Here is a 20,508-nt window from a genome sequence, read left to right as displayed (position 1 = left end):
AACACAAGAGGAAAGCTGACATTTTTTTCAAATGCTACAGTGTTCTGAAAATCATCTAGCATTTATTATGCAAAATCTAAACCTGGTGGCTAGCTTTGTAAAAACTGTCACTGAAAAAAAGAAAACATAAGTCAGGAAAAAAACAATTTCCTGACACCTCAGTGATACAGGAAAAGGCCTTCATGTATTTCAACTATCCAAACACCATTTTCTCTATCTCTTCTTATACCTAACAAATCAAGGAGGTACTAATTAAGGCTAGAAACCTTTCTGGATATGTACTGCAACTTCTTGTTACTGCCATTTGCTTTGGAGTCAAACGGAATTCAACTGGTTCCATCACATCCTGACTGCATAACCAGGGCAAGTATGATATCCTATTTTCCAAATGAGGAGTTTCAAGTAAACAGCATTCACCCCACAGGGTGGCTGTAAAGGTTAAATGAGTGCATTTAGGACATGCCCAGGGTATGGTAAGCACATAACTACTATTCTTATTGATGGTCTATCTATCTATCATGGGATTTATCTATAGGTTATTTTGAGCCAAACAGTTTTCCCATCCTAAGGCTCTTCTATCAAAATGCTTACTATTATACAACAGGAATTTCTTAAATAGGTATCATGTTTGGAATATAGGAATAAAGCCAGAACATAATCATGAAAATGGATTTACAGATTATTTTTCTGAAACAATTAAGAACTAAAAATAGAATATTAATACTTAGTTTTATAAAAAGGATAGAACTTTCAGTTATCAATTTTAACAAATCCATATACTTGCTATTTAGAAACACCTGACTATCCAATACTTAATATTACTTGAATTACCCAAATATTTTTAAGTGTACTTTTTACTTTCTTTACTTTAAAATTATACCAACCTCCCTGGGATAGAGTTTTCTCCTTCTCTTCGTCTTCTGCAATCATTTCTGCCATCTCAAGAAGATCAGCTTCAAATGGATGTGAAGGAAGCTTCTCCTTAATGTCTTCAATACTCTCAGTGACTTTATCTTCATTATCCATTGAGGATGGAATTAGCATAGGGACAGGCATCTGAAAGACCAAGAACAGTTTCTGGGGAGTATGTCTGTCAACAAAACTATTATTTGTGAGATGATTTAAGTACTAAAATAATGAACAAATGCAGGTATTTCTATTACTAATGATTAAAACAGTCCTGCTAGTTTGTTCTTATAAGACTAGAGCCATCTGAATAAAAATTCAAATCAGTTCAATTTTCTAGACAATCAACAAAAAAATGTGTTTCTGAATCATCTAAAAGAGTAATTATCTAACACATTTTTGTTTCTGATTATATTCTTGCTTAACATTTTCAGTTTCACACAACCATTTTCCTTAAGAATTCACCAAGGAAAAATATGTTTCCAATAAAAAAAGAATACATTTCTAAGAAAAAGAATGATGTAAATCACAGTTTTTACTTTCTCACCCCCGCTAGACTCTAGAATTTTAGCACATACACACAATTTCTGTTCTTTTTCTGTTTGAGTGGTCTTATTGTGTATGAAACATTATGAACAGGCTACATCACAGCATTCTCTGAGAAGGCAGGTTATAAAAAGAGGCAGTCCTTCACATACTCCATATTAAAAAATATAGTGATATGATAATAACCAACTATAGTCAGGAATATTTTACCAACAAGTGAAGAATTTTTTTATGGCCTTCTAACATATTAGTTGAGGAATACGTGCACTAAATCAGTCTTAATCTCTAAATGATTACTCACTGGAACTGGAATGCCAAATGGGACTGGTGCATACTGAGTATAAAGATGAAGAGGTATGGGCACAAACACTGGTACGGGAACTGGTACCACGATGACCTGGGGCTGACTTGGAGTGTCTTCTAATGAAAGGGAAAAAAATTACAAAAAACAAAGAGAGTTAGAAACATTCCAATAACAAAAAACTTTTAAAGGAACAAAGATGTATAGTCCAAAAGAATTATAATTAAAAAACTTTTTAAAGCACATAGACTTGGGGTGCCTGGGTGGTTCAGTTGGTTTAGCATCTGCTTTTGGCTCAATGATCCAGGGTTCTGGGATGGAGTCCCACATCAGGCTCCCTGTTCAGCAGAAATCTGCTTCTCCCACTCCCTCTGCCTCTCCCCCCAGCCTGTGCTCTCTCTCTCAAAGAAATAAAAGAAATCTTAAAAAATAAAAATAAAAAATAAAGCACACAGACTTATAGTTCAACGTAAGTATAATCTTTGACACTCTGAGTCCAAAAAAGTAGAAATAAATGAATAGAGAAGAAAGGATTGAAGAGAGTAGTGATTAAAAGTGGTCAACACAACAATGACTGATATGAAGATACAGTGAAGGAAGGATATAATTTGGATTAATGAATATAAAGAACTGGAAAAGTAATCTTAGAAAGAGTAAAATAGAAAACTGATAACATGAATAAGAACAGAATGTTGAGATTAAGTAGGCAGAAGAGCCATTTTTGTGAGGCTATAATGAACTTTTAAAAATCTTTCCAGTAGATAACCCGGAACTACTACAGATTGGTTAGCACAGAGTAATCTGATGAAAATGTTGTTTTATAAGCTTAATTTTGGGGTGCCTGGGTGCCACAGTCAACTGAGCATCCAACTCTTGGTTTCAGCTCAGGTCATGATGGCAGGGTCATAAGATGGAGCCCCACATCGAGCTCTGCGGTAGCATGGAATCTACATGAGGATTCTCTCGCCCTCTCCTTCACCCTCTGCCTTCCCCTCATTCATGTGCACATGTACACACACTCTCTCTCAATAAATAAATAAAACCTTGCTTTAAAAAGTTTAATTTGGAGACCCTCTTAGCATGGAATAAGAAGAATATCATGTATAAAAGTAGGCAACAATTGCAATGTGTAGAGCTATGATGATGAGGACCTCAACCAGGATGGTTATGATACCTATAAAAAAGAATGAATATATACAAGCAGATGTTCTGAGGTACTAGAAGATGAAATAGAACATAGAAACCTAAATATGAGTAGGGAAAAAGTGAGTATGATGGGGAATTCATTAAATTATTTAGTAGGTATCCTACAGAGTCCTTTCTATGTGCCAGAAAAATACCCTAGAAGATTATAAAACCATTAATGTAAAAAAAAGATGATGCTAGTGACAAGAAGTAAAAAGCTGACAAGCTGAGTAGCGTCAGAGGTGGGAAATAATATGGGATCAATTTTACCATGGTCCAGTGGACATTAAAAAAAATTACTTATGGATAGGGGACTGGGAAAAGTGGGTGAAGGGGAAAAGGAAATACAGGCCTCCAGTTATGGAAAGAGTAAGTCATAAGAATAAAGAGTAGAGTATAAGTAATACAGTCAATGATACCATAATAGCAATGTGATGGGACAGATGGTAGCTATACTTGAGTTGAACATAATGTATGAACTTTTCAAATCACTAAATTGTACACATGAAACTAATATAACACTATGTGTTAACTATACTCAAAAACAAAAACTGCCAAATCACGTGATTAGCAATGTCTGATAACCAAGCTACATAATACTAAGTCATTATTAATTTAATACAAATATAGGCTAATGTCATCTGTAGCATTACTAGTCAATGTGGTTCATGGGAGCTTTAAGAAAGTCAAAGCCTCAGACCCCACTAAATTACAACATACTTAATAAAATTCCTAAGTAATGCATATGCATATTGATGTTTTATCAAACACTGACCTACAGGATAACCTTCCAGATCTAGGATTACTTTCTGGTTTAAGAATTCTGAGGCTTGAGGCACCTCGGTGGCTCAGTGGGTTAAAGCCTCTGCCTTTGGCTCAGGTCATGATCCCAGGGTCCTGGGATGGAGCCCTGCATCGGGCTCTCCGCTCAGGAGGGAGCCTGCTTCCCCCTTCTCTCTCTGCCTGCCTCTCTGACTACTTGTAATCTCTGTCAAATAAATAAAATATTACAAAAAAAAAAAAAATTCTGAGACTTTTTGGGTACCTGGGTGGAGGCCCTACTGCAGGAATGGCAGGCCAAGAATACTGGGTCCCAATCACCCTCAGCCCTAATCACTTGCAGGGCAGAGATTCTATGCCAGGAGAGGCAAGCTGAGAAAATCAAAGGATAGCACCATACCCAGAATCCAGAAAAGTAGCTGAGAGCTTTTGCCTGGGGGAGAGGCGATTCATAAGAAAAGAAAGCCCTCTCGCACAAAAATCTGACTTTATTTGAAACAGAGGGTGCAAAAGTTCAAACCTAAGGATGCTCTACAAAACAATAGTTCCTCAGGGCGCCTGGGTGGCTCAGTTGGTTAAGCGTTAGCCTTTTAGCTCAAGCTGTGATACCAGGGTCCTGGGATGGAGCCCTGCTTCAGACTCCCTACTCAGTGGGGAGTGTGTTTCTCCTTCTCCCTCTTCCTTCCCCCTCCCCCATCATTCTCTCTCTCAAATAGATAAATAAAATCTTAAACAACAACAACAACAACAGTTCATCTTAATTAAGACCCTGTCTATAGAATTCCAAAATCTAGGCTTATTTCATAAAATTATACTGTTATTAATAACAAAAGAAAATGAAGTATTCAAAGCATGGTATTATAAATTAAAACCCTCTCTTTGCCATAATTTCTTAATTCTCAGAGGGTGAAAATACCTAACTCACTGTTGTGAGAACAAAACTGGGTAAAGTATATAAGCAACCAAATACATAACGCAGGAAACAGTAGGTACTCAATCAATGTAAGCAGCTTTCATATTCCTTTCCCCTAAAAAAAATTTACAGGAAGAAAGTGCAAGGAATATACCTGTCTGGCATTCTTTGTTTTGGGTATGTGGTTTGCAAGAGGTGGCTTTAGTCTGTGTAATGGGTTTGCACAATAAAGCTTTATTCTTCAAAAGTCTTGGGGGCTGGGAAGGTGGCAGTTTCAGGGCATCTGTTTGTGTACTTGCCTAGTAAAAAAAAAAAATCAGAAACCAAAGAGGTTTTCAAAAGCTTATGATTAATTACAAGAAATATTATAACTTCAAAGGAAATACTATATTGGTATTACATGTAAGGCAGAGAACTTACTAAATATGTAAGAAATACAATGTTCCTGAAATAGCAAGAGTAATAAAATAGTTTGATAACTATATATGGACTCTGAATGTATCTAATTAATAGTTCTATTTACCAAGAAAAACACTATTTCTATTGTAAGATTCTGTTGGTCAATAACAATATTGGCTATGTTTAAAATGAGAACTATTATTTCCTGGGTTTAGTCTTAGAAGACCTTGTTTTCAAGATAACTAGAAATAACAAAACCACTTAGGGTCGCTTAAGTAACGTAAAAGAAAGATACAAAAGTTATCCCAGAGACCAGAAAACACTTTAAAAATGCCCCTGTTCTAGTCATAAGTTTTTCTCATATTTACTTTTTTCTTCTCTTAAGAGACCAAAAAAAAAAAAAAAAAAAAAAAAAAACCTGAGTAAAAACCCAACAATGCTTATTTAAGGATAACCTGCCCTGGGTGAAAAACAAAGTACATTTTGTAAATATTTCATCTATAATCTGACTACATTACAAAACACCTCAAATATCTTTTACACCTGGATTATGTAAAATTTAATTCTCTAAAACTAAACTAAACAAACAAACAAACAAACAAAAACATAAACCAACCCAACAAAAAAAACAGCCTTCAGTAACTATACAGATAGTTAATAACTTCAGTAACTATACAGAACAAGCATTCAAAGAAATCAAAGTACATAAAAGGCCTAATGAAATAACCAGAATATCTTGTTCCCAAAGATTAAATGAGCTTATAAAATTTATTTCATATAAGAAAGAATAAAGCAAGGAAAATTAGCATAGACATATTCATATGTATAAAGCTGGAACATAAATATAGTGGCAATACCAGTTAAAAGAATAAAACTTACATCACCAATGATTTTTGCTGTTACTGTTGGAACTGCACCTAATATAAATGAAAATAAATACTTAGGACCTTACACAATTATTTAAACAGCAGCATTTAAAGCTGATGGTGTAATGACAGACAAAATCTCGTAACAAAAACAAGAATTATCTTAATTCACAGGAATACTACATGTAAAGTGTCACATGAAAAAAAAAAAAATCTGGAAGTGATGAAGACATTGTTTAAAGCCCAGCAGCCCATAGGGAGGCGCCACTCATAACATAAGGGTGTCAAACAGGAAAATGATCACTGATGGAAAAAAAAGATACAGACTGACTGTATTCAACTTCAAAAGGCTAGATAAATGCTTTCAAATCAGACATACCTTGTAATACACTGTTAGAATTCACTGTGGGCTGAGCAGCAGGAGCACTGGCTAATGATACTACATTAGCTATAACTGGAGTTGAATCCTTTCTTAGAGATGGGGGCCCTGCTGAAGCAGCTGGCACCATGGAAATACTTGCTAATAAACAAAAATTTAAAAACCTTATAATTTACATGCACAAACAAAGAAATCAACATCTCAAGGAGGTTAAATGATGCTTTTAGCAAGGTTAAATTCTAAGAATCACTTTAGGATTAACTGGGCTTTTGTCTACCTTTTTAATTAGTGAAACTTAAAAGTATTCCATGTACTTTCTCTTGCATAACTATGCATGTGGTATAGTTAAAAGGCATGTGATTACACTCTACGTCCTTTGTTTTACTCTCAAATCCTTTTTTAAGGATGTCAAGGGATATATACACAATTATAAATATTAACTGCCATTCTTTCCCATAGTTCTTAAAGAGTTTATTTAATTCAATGTGCTCGGAGAAAACACAATGAACTCATACAAAGCCTTAATCCAAGATGTTAAACAAAACAGGGATTTAAATGTTAATGTCATCTAAACAGAATGAAATTTGTAAATTTGCATTTTATGAAATTATTAACAGCTGTTTAAAGTTCCCAATCTGTAGAACAGTAGTTGTTCCTGGCACTGATCAAAGACTGTAAAGTTTAATTTTACCTGCATTGTTTTGTGAAGGTGGGTCACACATACTCTGCTGATTACAGAACATCAAGATACAAAGCAGGTTACAGAAATGCTTCATTTCTCCTCGCCATTTCAAGGACTCACTGAGTTTACCCTGTCGCTTACAACCATCACATTTGGCCATCTAAAAATGAAGTAAGATGGTAAAGGAGTAAAAAACAAATTATCCGTGGCCTGACAGAATTAAAGCAGCACACAAAAGACAAGTGAGGAAACTAACTTAGAATCTAGAATACAAAACTGAAGGTTAACTACCCTAAAATGGTATTTAACATTTTTATCTTTAAACTAAACTTTAAACTATCTTTAAAATAAACATTAAAAGTCACATTATAGAGATGCCAATAAAGGGTAATTTAAAAACACAGTGAAATCAAAATAAGACACAATCACCTTCAAAATCATCAATCACCTTCAAAATCATCAGAAGACAAATTTATTTTAGATAAAAAATTAATAAAATGCTAATTTTAAATACTTTAATATCTTAAGACTGGTAAATCTTCTATAAGGAAATTTTTAAAAAAGAATGTAACTTCAGTGACATTAAAGTCTTCCTAAATCTTGTATTAATACTGAAAGAGGACATAATACATTTATTTTCTTTAATGCCATACAGTTAACACTTACAAGTTTTAAATCACTAAACTGCCCTTCGTACTACGTTAAAAAATAAAAGGAAGCAATATATGCCCTAACTTGAAAAACTCCAAGGATGTGGATTATATTTACCTGATAGAACAGAACTGTGTATTTGGACATGCATTCTTCACAACAGAACTCTTCTACTTTTCCCCCCAAATTATTCTGTACCAATTTGGGAGATGTCTGTAAACAATAACTGCACATTTTACAGTGATTTCCCCAGCGTTTTGCCAAGTCATGTTTATAAAGCAATTTGCAACCTAAAAACAGGAAAAATAAAATTTATGTGAGAAAAAAATACTAAGTCTCTACATCTTTAAACTTAAATGCCCTGTGAAAATGTTTTCACACTTGGATCCTCACCAATTAGTAGATTAAGATAACAATTTAAAGAAATATCATTTTCTTTTATTAAACAAAGTAAGATAGGACAGAAAACATTATTATGCATCACACATAATAAAAGCCAGTTTTATTTCATAAAAGTTTTATTTTACTTGGGTGGGTGATAACATACTAGGTCACAATGTAAAATGTATTCTTCTTGTGTGTTGTGGTCAAAAGGTTTGAAAGCCACTAATCTAGGAAGCCAATTGTGTACAGTTTTAAAATAAAACTAAACATTTTAAACATAGAAAATACTAATCTAAATAAAGAAGACAATCTACCTGACATTGATTTGCCTATTCAGAAACATGTCCATTTAAAACAAAAGAAGTATAATCTTAGGATGCTACCAAAATTTAGGAAGTTCTCTTTAGAAATAAGAGTAACAGGAGTGCCCAGTCGGTTAAGTATCTGAACTCCTGCTTTCGGCTCAGGTCATGACCAATCTCAGGGTCCTGGGGTGGAGCCCTGACTCAGGCTCCATGCTCAGCAGGGGGGCTGCTTAAGATTCTCTCCCTCTACCTTTGCCCCTCCCCCACCTAATAAATAAATGATTTTTTAAAGTGCAATAACTACAAGATCCCTATCAACGTAAGAACAGAAAATGTTTTTCATATCACCACCAACTTCTGTAATACAGTTCAATGATTTTTCCTTCATTTTAACATCTATATGATATGAAGGACTAGCTCAGAAGAAAAAAGCAAACCAAGTGTAAACAAAAGGCTTTGTTGTTATACACAAAGGATAAACTAGATAAGCTTAAACAGTAACAGCTTAAACCATCAGTTACTTTTAAAAGGACCAACATGATCAGGAGTAAGATGATCTTGCCTTTACCTTCACTACAGAATGACTTGTCAGCACCTGAGAATCGCACAGTCTCCTTTACAATTTTCTCAATTTTACAATATTCACACATTGCCATTACATTATTTATTTTCTTATATTCATCAGAACAATTCTTGCCACAGAACTGAAACATTTTACCCTGCAAAGAAATAATCATCAAGTACTAATTAAACATTTGGTTTATCTTTTGGAAATTCTATTCTCTCTTACTTTCAAAACATGTAATGTAATTCTGAGAGATAAAAAGCCAGAAATGATTTTATATATAGGCCATCTTATACTCAAGCCCTTTATCAGGATCCTATACTTTACCTTATAGTCAAGAAGTTCTGGTTTTGTGGCAAAAAGACGGTTACAGTGCTGACACTTGAGTTTCACAACACTTCGTGCAAACCCAACATGCTGGGATTGCGCAGCAAGTCGCTGGAGACCAGCTGCAGCAGAGCTACTGATAGAAGTAGGAGAAACAGCAGAGGTGCTCCCCGCTCCTGCTGACACTGTTGAACCTGTGGGGATGCTTACAATTACTTGGCCCTGAGACAAGGGCACTACTGAAGAATTCATTCCTGCCGGTTTATTGAACAAATTCTGAAAAATGAAACAAACAAGATGATCAATGTAATCATTTGTTCAAATAAACAAGCAAAATTCACTATCTTTGAGCAGCTTATAACTGAATGGGCACAGTTTCACTTATATCCAAAAACTAAAATAATTTAACCAATAATCTCATTAATGTTTTAAACTTTTTAAAAAAGTAATCTCTACGTGCAACATGGGCCTTGAAGTCCTGATCCTGAGATGAAAAGCAGTTTGCCCTACTGACTGAGCCAGCCAGGGCCCCAAACTAATAACTTCCTTTAAAAATAATATCCTCCCGGGCGCCTGGGTGGCTCAGTGGGTTAAGCTGCTGCCTTCGGCTCAGGTCATGATCTCAGGGTCTTGGGATCGAGTCCCCTCTCTGCTCAGCAGGGAGCCTGTTTCCTCCTCTCTCTCTCTCTCTCTCTGCCTGCCTCTCTGCCTACTTGTGATCTCTCTCTGTCAAATAAATAAATAAAATCTTAAAAAAAAAATAATATCTTCCCAATAGATAATATGGGTAATAACAATTCCACTTAATGTTATGGGAGGCAGTTAAACAACAATCCTCCAAACACACCAAAAGTCAAAGAATCCACGTTTAACAAGACTGAGAAAGTGTAGGCAATTGGGGCAGGAGCAAACACCTACCAAGTTTACATACTACATAGCAGGCGCCTCACTGACTGGAGGAGAGGAAGATTTCTGAAGCCGTACCTGGAACGCGACAACACAGCTGTAGCTGCAGAAGTTGCGTATACTTCCATCTGACATGGCGAGGTGATACTGAGGGATTGCTGAGGTTTTACAACTGTTACACTGCACTTGTACACCTTAGCAAATCAAAATAAAAACTAATGAATAATATATACAAATGTATACAAATGTTTGAGAAAATAAGTAACTATTATCCAATATATGAAAATTCAAGGGCCAGGTCAAGTTGCAGGAACTGAAACTAAATCATGTCACATACAGACAGAAACTAACTTAACATTAATAACATTTCTGTTAATTTAAAGTTGGAACAGCCTACCCTGAAACTACAAAATAAATGAATACTAAAATAAATTAGGTACGGATAAAAAGATATATTAAAGAAGCCATATGAAATTCTTTTGGAAAAGGGGAATACACAAAGAGGCAAGCAAATAAACGTCTAACTTAAGAAATCGTGGCAAGAGGTGATATTTTACAAAACAGATCTGAAATATTTTAAATCTGCCTTAAAAATCAATTAAATTTAGACAAAAATCTGTACCATACAAAAGAGCAATAACCATAACTTTTGTCAACTATTATATAGTTTATGAAACCAGTATTACCTGCAGAAGTAACCATTTTAACTCTGTAAGCAGATAAGCAATTAACAGAACAGAAAAGCTCTGTCTTTCCCAAGCTATTGGTATTTTCAATCATTTCTGCTGAGGATCTCAATGATTTGCAAAGCGCACATGGTGTAATTTTGGCTGATTTCTATTAAGAGAATAAAATAACATTCATTTTTACCAAATTATAAATAAAAGCATAATTCTTTGAAATGTTTATACTTAACACTGGTTGAGATATTTTAAATTAGTGGCTTTCAAACTTTTACGATTACAATCCTCAGTAAGAAATAAATTTTACAAAGTGACCCAATACATACTTTTGAGGTTTTACTTGTGTATTATACATATATGTATATAAAACTGAAAAAGTTTCATAAAACAATATAAATCATGATGGCATGTGATGCATGTTTATATTTTACATTCTATTTTATTTCATTAAAAAATAAGGCTGACCATAACCTGGCAAGCAATTAATTTGGGGATCTATTAATTGATTGTAACTATAGTTTTAAAAATGGAATTTTAAAAAAGTACACAACAGGCAATTCATGCTCTTACATTATACCAAAGATCAGAAGAACCCCCCCCAAAAGGTCCTATCCATGGCCATAAAATGTGAATTCAAGAGAATAAACTTATTAGAAAATTCATTACCAAATACTCTACCAGTATTAACAACAAAGCACACAAAGCAATAAGCAAGGAAGCAATGAAGTGGGAGCAAACTTTGGATATCAAAGTGTCTACATATAAACAATCAATGAGTCTGTTTAGCAAACAATGCTAAATACTACTAATGTATCATGTATTCAGGGTAACTTATGAAGTATATCCAGTATTCATTATCTCTGTGAAATTTCTGCTGATAGTTTCATCTTGTCCTATCAAGAAGAATTGGTCATGTTTCCTCTGTGCCCTCCTGTACCATAATACTTCCATCATACCATCTCTACTCAGCAGTAGGTCTATCTGCCCGGGAGAGACAGGCAGACCTTCAAAACAGGAATCACATCTAATGTTTGTTTAATCAACTACATATAAAGAAGGAAAAAAATTATATATGAAAAAGGAAAGAAAGCAGCAGATATGACCATCTTCAATACGTCAGGTTCTATACGAGGTACTTTCCCATTCTTACTTCACATAATCCTAAGAACATCTCAGTAACAATAGTAGTATAATATCCATTCACAGATAAGAAAATGGGCCCAGGAGTTTAACTGCTTTCCCCATGGTAAAATTCTGTTTGAATAGAAAGTCAAGTAATCAAATAGAGATCTGCTTTACTTCTAAATTCACGCTCTTTCTCTAAATCACAGTACATATTAATATGTGAGAAATTTAATAGATATTGGCTAAATTAAAAATAATAAATTAATTTAAAATTAAGATGATTCAGGTGCATGGGTGGCTCAGTGGATTAAGCCTCTGCCTTTGGCTCAGGTCATGATCTCAGGGTCCAGGGATCGAGTCCCCTATGAGCCTCTCTGCTTGGCAGGGAGCCTGCTTCCTCTTCTCTCTCTGCCTGCCTCTCTGCCTACTTGTGATTTCTCGCTGTCAAATAAATAAATAAAATCTTTTTTTAAAATAAATAAATAGGGCGCCTGGGTGGCTCAGTGGGTTAAGCCGCTGCCTTCGGCTCGGGTCATGATCTCAGGGTCCTGGGATCGAGTCCCACATCGGGCTCTCTGCTCAGCAGGGAGCCTGCTTCCTTCTCTCTCTCTCTGCCTGCCTCTCAGTGTACTTGTAATTTCTCTCTGTCAAATAAATAAATAAAATCTTAAAAAAAAAAAAATTAAATAAATAAATAAATAAATAAAATGAAATTAAGATTATTCGACCTATTTCTCCTCTTGTGGAATATGAACCATCTTTCAATGGACTGAATCCAAGTAACTTTAAACAATACCAAGAAAATAGTCCTTTGGACAAGGATAAGCTCATGAAGATACTTGCTTTTTTCCCCCTGTGAAAGCAAAACCAAGGTGTTTCTAGAGGAATAAATAAATAGTAAAGCTAAGCCCCTTTAATGTGCTCCATAATAATAAGAAATAGACAGAAACACTGTATAACACTGAAAATTACAAAATCACTGCAAAGAATTAATAATAATTTAAAAGAAATTTCTCACACATTACATTCATGAATCTTGTTAGATTGTATAAAAATTCACTATTTTAAGAAAAAGAGTGATCAGCTAATGCACTGAAACAGGAAGGCACTGTATAATTTAAAATCTAAAAGGTTTTTACTATTCCTTTGGATTTATGAACTTTAAAATCTAATTCGTGATCAAAATTTACTAATACAATACAAATACAGTAAAAATGAAACTACCTAACAGACATGTCATACAGCATTCATCTAATTCATCTTCTATTAACCTTATCAATTCACAAAATAATATATGATGTACATTTATTTTTTCCTATTTCATGAAGAAAAGGAAAAACCTTTTAAAAACAATCCTAAGATTTTTTTTTTCTGAATTCCAATTTCAACTATATGGATTTGATGGCAAGAATATATGTTAACTTGGACCTTACCTTGTCAAATAATAAAGTATACACTTATACACAAACCAAAAATATATTTCAGAGAAAGTTATTCACCAAAAAGTTGAGACTGGGTCTCTCTGGGAGATGCATTATTTTGCTTTGTGCATTTTCAAAATATTGCTCAAAAACATGAATCATATTTTAAATACCAATGCCATGCCCTAAAAACATGTATTTCAAATGCATGAAGAGAAAAATATGCTACTTATAAAACTCTGTAAGTGGATTTTTGATACATATTCATTTGACAGGTTCTATTTATATGTTAAAATATTAAGCTAATAATAACATCTTAGTATTTTTGTGACAACATGTTCATAAATAAGATCTACCAAAACAAATAGATCCTCCTAAAAGGAACAACAGTCATGTACCTGCTTATATGCTGTGACACACGCTGAGCTACAAAACTTCTTGGACTGGCCCTCTATCTGAAGCATGTGGCACTGCCCAGAGCCACTGTAACAGTAACCCCCACAGTTCTCACAACAGTTCATCGTGAGGTTGTTGGCAGAACGAAACTTCGAGAAGCAGGCATCACTGCAAAGTTTATGTACCACATTCTGGTAATTAACTTCATGTCGAATCTAGGAATTAAAAAACAATATACCACCAACAAGTGGAGACCATCAAAAGCTGATCTTAAGCACAAACATTAATCTCTCTGGAACCCCTGCCCAAAAGTAAGATGACTTACAACAGCATTCTTCTGACACATGCTGCATTTGGTTGAAATGCTGTTCGTATTTATGGTGACAACAGGTTTCCTTTTCAGTTCATATGTTGACAGACATGACTGGCTGCAAAAATCTTTACTAGTGGTGCTATTTTCAAATTGGGCACTGATCACATCCTTTGGATTTAAAATATCTCTAAAAATGATAACAAAAATAGGATAAGCCACAGTATCATTTGTATTTTTCCTTTTTGTCAGTTAAAATAAATAAAACAGGGGAGCCTGGGTGGCTCAGTTGGTTAAGTGTCTGCCTTTGGCTCAGGTCATGGTCCCAGGGTCCTGCCTGGGATGGAATCCTGCATCCAGCTCCATGCTCAGTGGGAGTCTGCTGCTCTCTCTCTCCCCTCTCTGCTCATGCTCTCTCTTGTTATCTTTCTCTCTCTCTCTCTTTCAAATCTTAAATAAATAAATAAGTCAGAGACAATTATATATATGGAAAGGACACTGATTTAAATAAGAACACCTCGGTTTTCCCAGGTACACTGATAAATTGCTCTGATCCTTACATTCTGTTCTATAAATAGAACTAAGACATGGCTTACTTCATAGAACTGTTGGGAGTATAAGGTGTTTCAAGATTAAATGGATATACATCAAACAGTTATCATTCATTATCTCTAGTAGGTAGGATTATAAGAGATGTTAATTTTCTTCTTTAGGCTCTTCTGCATTTTCAAAATATTCCATAAAATAATACTACATTTGAAAAATTTTAGAAACACCGTATTTTAAAAGTGAAACTACAGGGCACCTGCCTGGCTCAGCTGGTGGAACATGTAACTGCTGAACTTGGGGTTGAGAGACCCTCCATGTTGGATGCAGAAATTAGTTAAAAATAAAATCTTTAATAAATAAATATATGTGAAAATACATTTCAAGCTACACAGTGTCTACTCTAGCATAGTTATATAAAATTGAGTACTGCTATTTTTTTTTAAGATTTTATTTATTTATTTATTTATTTGACAGATGGAGATCACAAGTAGGCAGAGAGAGGAAAGCAGGCTCCCTGCTGAGCAGAGCCCGATGTGGGGCTTGATCCCAGGACCCTGAGATCATGACCCGAGCCAAAGGCAGAGGCTTTAACCCACTGAGCCGCCCAGGCACCCGGAGTACTTTTTAAATAATTTAATTTGTAGGGGTGCCTGAGTGGTTCAGTGGGTTAAGGCCTCTGCCTTCGGCTCAGGTCATGATCTCAGGGTGCTGGGATCAAGCCCTGCATTGGGCTCTCTGCTCAATGGGGAGCCTGTTTCCCTTCCTCCCTCTCTGCCTGCCTCTCTGCCTACCTGTGATCTCTGACTGTCAAATAAATAAATAAAATCTTAAATAATAATAATTTAATTCGTAAGCATTAGTAGCAAAGCTAATGAAGATTCAAACACATCTAAGGCCCCCTACCATTCCATACCTTATTCTAACCCCAAACCAGTGTTCCCACATAGCAGTTTATTAAATACATTAAGTGCAAACCATTTTAAAAGCCAATAGAAGGGGCTCCTGGGTGTCTCAGTTAGTTAAGCAACCAACTTTTTATTTCGGTTCAGGTCATGAACTCAGGGTCATGAGATCGAGCCCCAGGTTGGGCTCTGCGCGGAGCATGGAACCTGCTTGAGATTCTCTCTCCCGCTCTCTGCCCCTTGTTGGCTCATGCTTGTACTCTCTCAGGAAAAAAAAAAAGCCAGTGGGGGAAAAAATGCCTTGATGGAAATTTTCTAAATGGTATCTCTCTCCCATGAGTATACACCCACATTAATAGTATATAAATGATTATATTCAACCTTTCATCTTAGATTTTACTAATAGAATACTTTTTACAAAAGATTACAACTTCAGTAAAAGATAATAGTAAACATAACGGAATCATCACAACGAATACCTCCTTGTTGTATATACTTGTATATATACCTTCTATATATACCTTGCATATACTCATGGAGCGTATAACTCCATACCTCATCTTCTGTACTTAATAGCTGTAGGCTCTTCTAACTTTCTGCATGTTTTTGCCTTCACAATTACTTTTTAATTAGTTTTTTTTTTTAAGATTTTATTTATTTGACAGAGAGAGAGAAAGAACATGAGCAGGGGGAGGGGCAGAGGAAAAGGAAGAAGCAGGCTCCCCACTTAGCAGGGACCCCATTATGAGGTTCTATCCCAGGACCCTGGGATCATGACCTGAGCTGAAGGCAGACGCTGAACCAACTGACCCACCCAGGTGCCCTTAGATTTTTATATAGTACATTTACAGAGGTACTTATTGAGTACTTTTATTGAATCACGCACTAGCTAAACCCTGTGTCACAATATGGTACAAGCACGTACTCAAGAAGCTTACAGTATACTGGGACAAAAAGACAAGTGACATATAAAATACCATCACACAAGTGTCCTTAAAAATATAAAAGTAAAATAATTATGAAAAAGCGTAATGTACAATAATAGGAACAAAAATGAAGAAACAATTATTTCAGACAATATGTGACATGAAAGGCTACCCTACCTGACATTTTATCTATATCTAAAATAGGAGCTTTGGAAGGTTAAGGAGATAAGGATTGGGGAGCAGCATGGATCAAGGCAAGGAAAAATAAAAGCAAGTATTATTTCTCTTATGCCTAACATCCAACTACATTGCATCTTACTGTAGATTATATCTGATTCCAAATAGTAAAAATTCAGAAATGATACAGACAATCCTGAAATAGTGACTTCTTTGAGTATCATTACATCAAGTAATCTGATCTAACAATATTAAAAAAATTATCCTCCAAACTACCTCTTTTATGGAGGATCTGAAATAGATTTTTAAAAACAGTGCTAGGTCCTTATTACTAAGGAGACCTGAAAATTAAATGATGATTACCCAAAATATACTCAAGAGTTTAGGTTAAATTCAAGATGGTAAAAGATTTGGTTAAGAGGTTAAGAAAAATAAAACTGTTACTTCAAATAGCTAATCAGTTTCTTTCAACCCAAGTGCTGCTGCTATATTTCTACTGGTCTATAAAAATAGCATTGGCTATCAGGAAGGAAATTTTTTCTATCTCCAACCTTTCAAATTAAATTGAAACCCTTCTTGGGATCCTTCAGGGGATTAACTTACAATTTAAACCTGTTTGAAAATATAGACTGTGGGGTGTGGGGAGCTGCAGGGTGGCAGGTGGAAGAGAGTTAGTAAAATTAACCAGCTATGTGACTCTGAGGAAATCTTTTAACTTCTTTGAATCCAATTTCCTTATATTTAAGGTATAATCCAAATGAACAATTTTATAGTCAGATAAACCAGACTATCCCAAACTGCTGTAATGACTGTGTAAATAAGAGGAAAACAGGCACACCTGGGTGGCTCAGTCAGTTAAGCATCCAATTTTTTTTTTTTTAAAGATTTTATTTGTCAGAGAGAGAGAGAGAGAGCACAAGCAGGGAGGAGCAGCAGGCAAAGGGAGAATCAGACTCTCCAATGAGCAAGGAGCCTGATGTGGGACTCGATGAGTAGAATCTTACCCAACTAAGCCACCCAAGCATCCCTAGGCATCCAATTCTTGATTTCAAGTCAGATTCTATCTCAAGGTCATGAATTCAAGCCAACGTTGAGGGGGTTTAAAAAAAAAAGAAGAAAAAAAGAGGAAAACAAGGGTAGGCAGGGTAAAGTGGTAAAAAGGAAATGAAAGAGTAGTTCAGGAAGCAAAACAGAATGCAAGGAAAATGAAGACCAATCATGTGTGAGGGCCGAGCAGCAACAGCAAAGATATCCTATAAAATGAGAAGGGGAGAAAAGTCAGGAAGCAAATGGGAAGAAAAGGCAGAGGTGACAGGCCGTTAAGGAGTACCTGCTGGAGAACAGTAAAAGGCAAATGGAAAAGAACAAGGGGTGAAAAAAGCGTAACAGGTAAGTGAATGAATGAGGAAGTAGAAGAGTTAAGTAGAATAAGTGAATGAATGAAGAGATAAAACAGTTAAAGAGTCAAGGAATGACAGGGTGAAAACATGGAAGATTTATGGATAAGACCAAACATAACAAAACATAAATGCAATTTTAAAAGATAACTGAACTATGTAAGATCAAGATGGGTAAGATATGACAAGTAGGTGAAAATGACCTATCTCCAGATAACACTAGGCAAACCAAAGGGATATAATAAATTTAGATGAAAAGAATTAATATGTATGGACAAGAATTTAAAAACACAGACAGAAAGAGGGCATACATTTTAAAACTTCTCTGAGTGTTCTATGGTCATTATAAAATTCACTGATATATCTCTGAAAATATTTATTATTATGAAAGAAGAAATAAAACAAATTTTAGAAAGTGCCAATCACTAAAGTAGAATTAAATAAAGAAGCATAAGAGAAAGTTATTATTTGCAATTATCTCATGGCAAAACAAACAAACAAAAAACCTATAAAAATTATAATTTTCAAGTTGATCTAATCTTAGAACCTGCTAATAAGTATACGAGAATATAGAAATGAAGTACACACATTTAAAAGTATGTTTTATAATTCAAACAGTATAAATAAAGAAGTCTGTTTTAACTAAATCAAACATGAAACATAAAAGGAAGCCACATAACTAACTGTGAGAAAGACTTGGAACCACATTCAAATTTCTATCAAGTCTATAAAATGCCTTTTTCCAACTAAACCAGAAGAGGGAGCATCTTGTTCCCTTTCCAGACAAAGGGAAGAATCCATGTCAGGAACTATAAATACAAATACCTAAATTAACAAATTGTGTTTTGAGTAGCTTAAAAATAGAGGCCAAAATGTTTTAGAACAAGAGCATTATTCATTTTTCTCTGGCTTATTTAAGTGGTTTCTAACGATCACCTTACCAAATCAGCCAAAATGAATTCGTATTCTTCAAATATATCAAGGATGACTGTTATCACGGACTAAGGTCATATTCTTTTGATATTAAACACTAAAATGCAACCTCTGAGGTAGTTCAGAGAAGATAAAAAATATATACACTGAAGACCTTTTAAAGATAAGAAAAGATAAGATATACAACTTCAAATATCTGTGGATTTCTATTACCTGTAAGATAAAATGTTGTGGTATTACATGATGGCATAGTTTTTGTTTTATAAAGCATCGCAATTAACAAGGATGGGAAGGCTTATTTCAAAAACATATCTTAATATGTGAAAGTCACATTGTTTGCAATTAAAATAAGCTGAGCACTTAGTATTCAGAAAAACTGAGAGAGGTGCCTGGGTGGATCAGTCAGTTGAGCGTACAACTCTTGATTTTGGCTCAGGTCATGATCTCAGGGTTAGGAGAGCAAGCCCCTCAACATCAGGCTCCACTCTCAGTGGGAAGTCTGCTTAAGATTCTGCCTCTCTTCCTCTCCCTCTTCCCCTCCCCCCCAGCTTGGTCTCTCTCAAATAAATAAATCTTAAAAACAAACAAAACAGAACTGAGAGCAGCAACATGCTGTGGGAATTCTCAATAAACATGGAAACGTAGAAAATTAATACACAGATAAGAACAAAGTACTTTAAAAGGAAACAAACAAAGGAGATAATTTAGAATTCTGCTATACTTTGAGCAACTTGAACAAGTTTTCTTGGTGGGCGGAGGTGGTGGGCGAGCAGGTGGAACTGTATATCCAGTGAGGCACAGCGTGGAGCAGAAAAGCTGAGTAGACCCCTTCCTCTGATAAGCAGTTTGACCCTTCTGGAGGATTTTTTTACAACCAGAACAGGAAACTCGGACAGCTGTGGCTGGAACTGAAGGAAGCATTTTATTCATGCCAGATGACGCCAGTGAAGGCTGAAAGCCAGTAGTCAACTGTGGAGCTTAAAACAAACAAACAAACAAAAAATTTAATGTTTTACTTTTTGCCATGAATTTTAAGTATATATATCCTTTCTTTCTCTTCTAGAACTAGTGTTGAAATCCAAAACTAATTATGTAATATACAATTAAAGCCATTCTAAATGGGCAGAGAACTGCCTAGTTTACTAATCAAGTAGATACTTCTTCTCATCATACTGGTCAGAATAAATAAACATGATGCATTTTACTCAGTTCTGTTTCTTACCAAGAGGACTGCCACTGACTGAAAAGACAGCACTAATTTTCAATTCCCCTTCTTGAGTTTTTTGCTGTTGGCCATGACTATACTCCTTCAAAAAAGAAAATAAATAAATAAATACTTAGAGAAAAGAAGAAATACACTGTATATAAAGAAATCCAGACATTCAACACATTTTCTTTGGCTACACAGCGGGGAGAAAATGTTCAAACTACATTACCATTAGTAAGAAATAATAGCAAGCAAACTATAATTGCAATAAGGGTATAATCAGTTTGCATATGCTGAGAAAGTAAGGGGTAAAAAGTGAAAGCCTACAGTCTGTAGCACTATCAGATATTTAAATTATTTTTGAAAATTCTTATTATTACAGTATTT

General features: G+C 35.0%; 1 protein-coding gene across 11 annotated transcripts in view; it reads right to left on the bottom strand.

Annotated features, from left to right (window-relative positions):
• The window catches only part of ZMYM4 (zinc finger MYM-type containing 4), a 150,206-nt gene that overhangs the window by 26,240 nt on the left and 103,458 nt on the right, over nt 1–20,508 (bottom strand). For all 11 annotated transcript variants that reach the window (XM_082686833.1, XM_082686834.1, XM_082686831.1 and 8 more), the window contains 15 exons: nt 20,137–20,221; nt 19,636–19,891; nt 14,046–14,220; nt 13,723–13,935; nt 10,782–10,932; nt 10,174–10,289; nt 9,190–9,465; nt 8,866–9,016; nt 7,726–7,898; nt 6,967–7,117; nt 6,276–6,416; nt 5,910–5,947; nt 4,786–4,930; nt 1,754–1,872; nt 885–1,056 (listed from right to left, as the gene is read on the bottom strand). In XM_082686833.1, coding sequence (XP_082542959.1) covers nt 885–1,056; nt 1,754–1,872; nt 4,786–4,930; nt 5,910–5,947; nt 6,276–6,416; nt 6,967–7,117; nt 7,726–7,898; nt 8,866–9,016; nt 9,190–9,465; nt 10,174–10,289; nt 10,782–10,932; nt 13,723–13,935; nt 14,046–14,220; nt 19,636–19,891; nt 20,137–20,221 — 2,362 coding nt within the window. The remainder of the gene's footprint in view (nt 1–884; nt 1,057–1,753; nt 1,873–4,785; nt 4,931–5,909; nt 5,948–6,275; nt 6,417–6,966; nt 7,118–7,725; nt 7,899–8,865; nt 9,017–9,189; nt 9,466–10,173; nt 10,290–10,781; nt 10,933–13,722; nt 13,936–14,045; nt 14,221–19,635; nt 19,892–20,136; nt 20,222–20,508) is intronic.

The sequence above is a fragment of the Mustela nivalis genome, assembly GCF_964662115.1.
Source record: "Mustela nivalis genome assembly, chromosome: 10".
In the NCBI taxonomy this organism is placed as follows: Eukaryota; Metazoa; Chordata; class Mammalia; order Carnivora; family Mustelidae; genus Mustela; species Mustela nivalis.
This window is presented reverse-complemented; position numbering and strand designations above follow the sequence as displayed.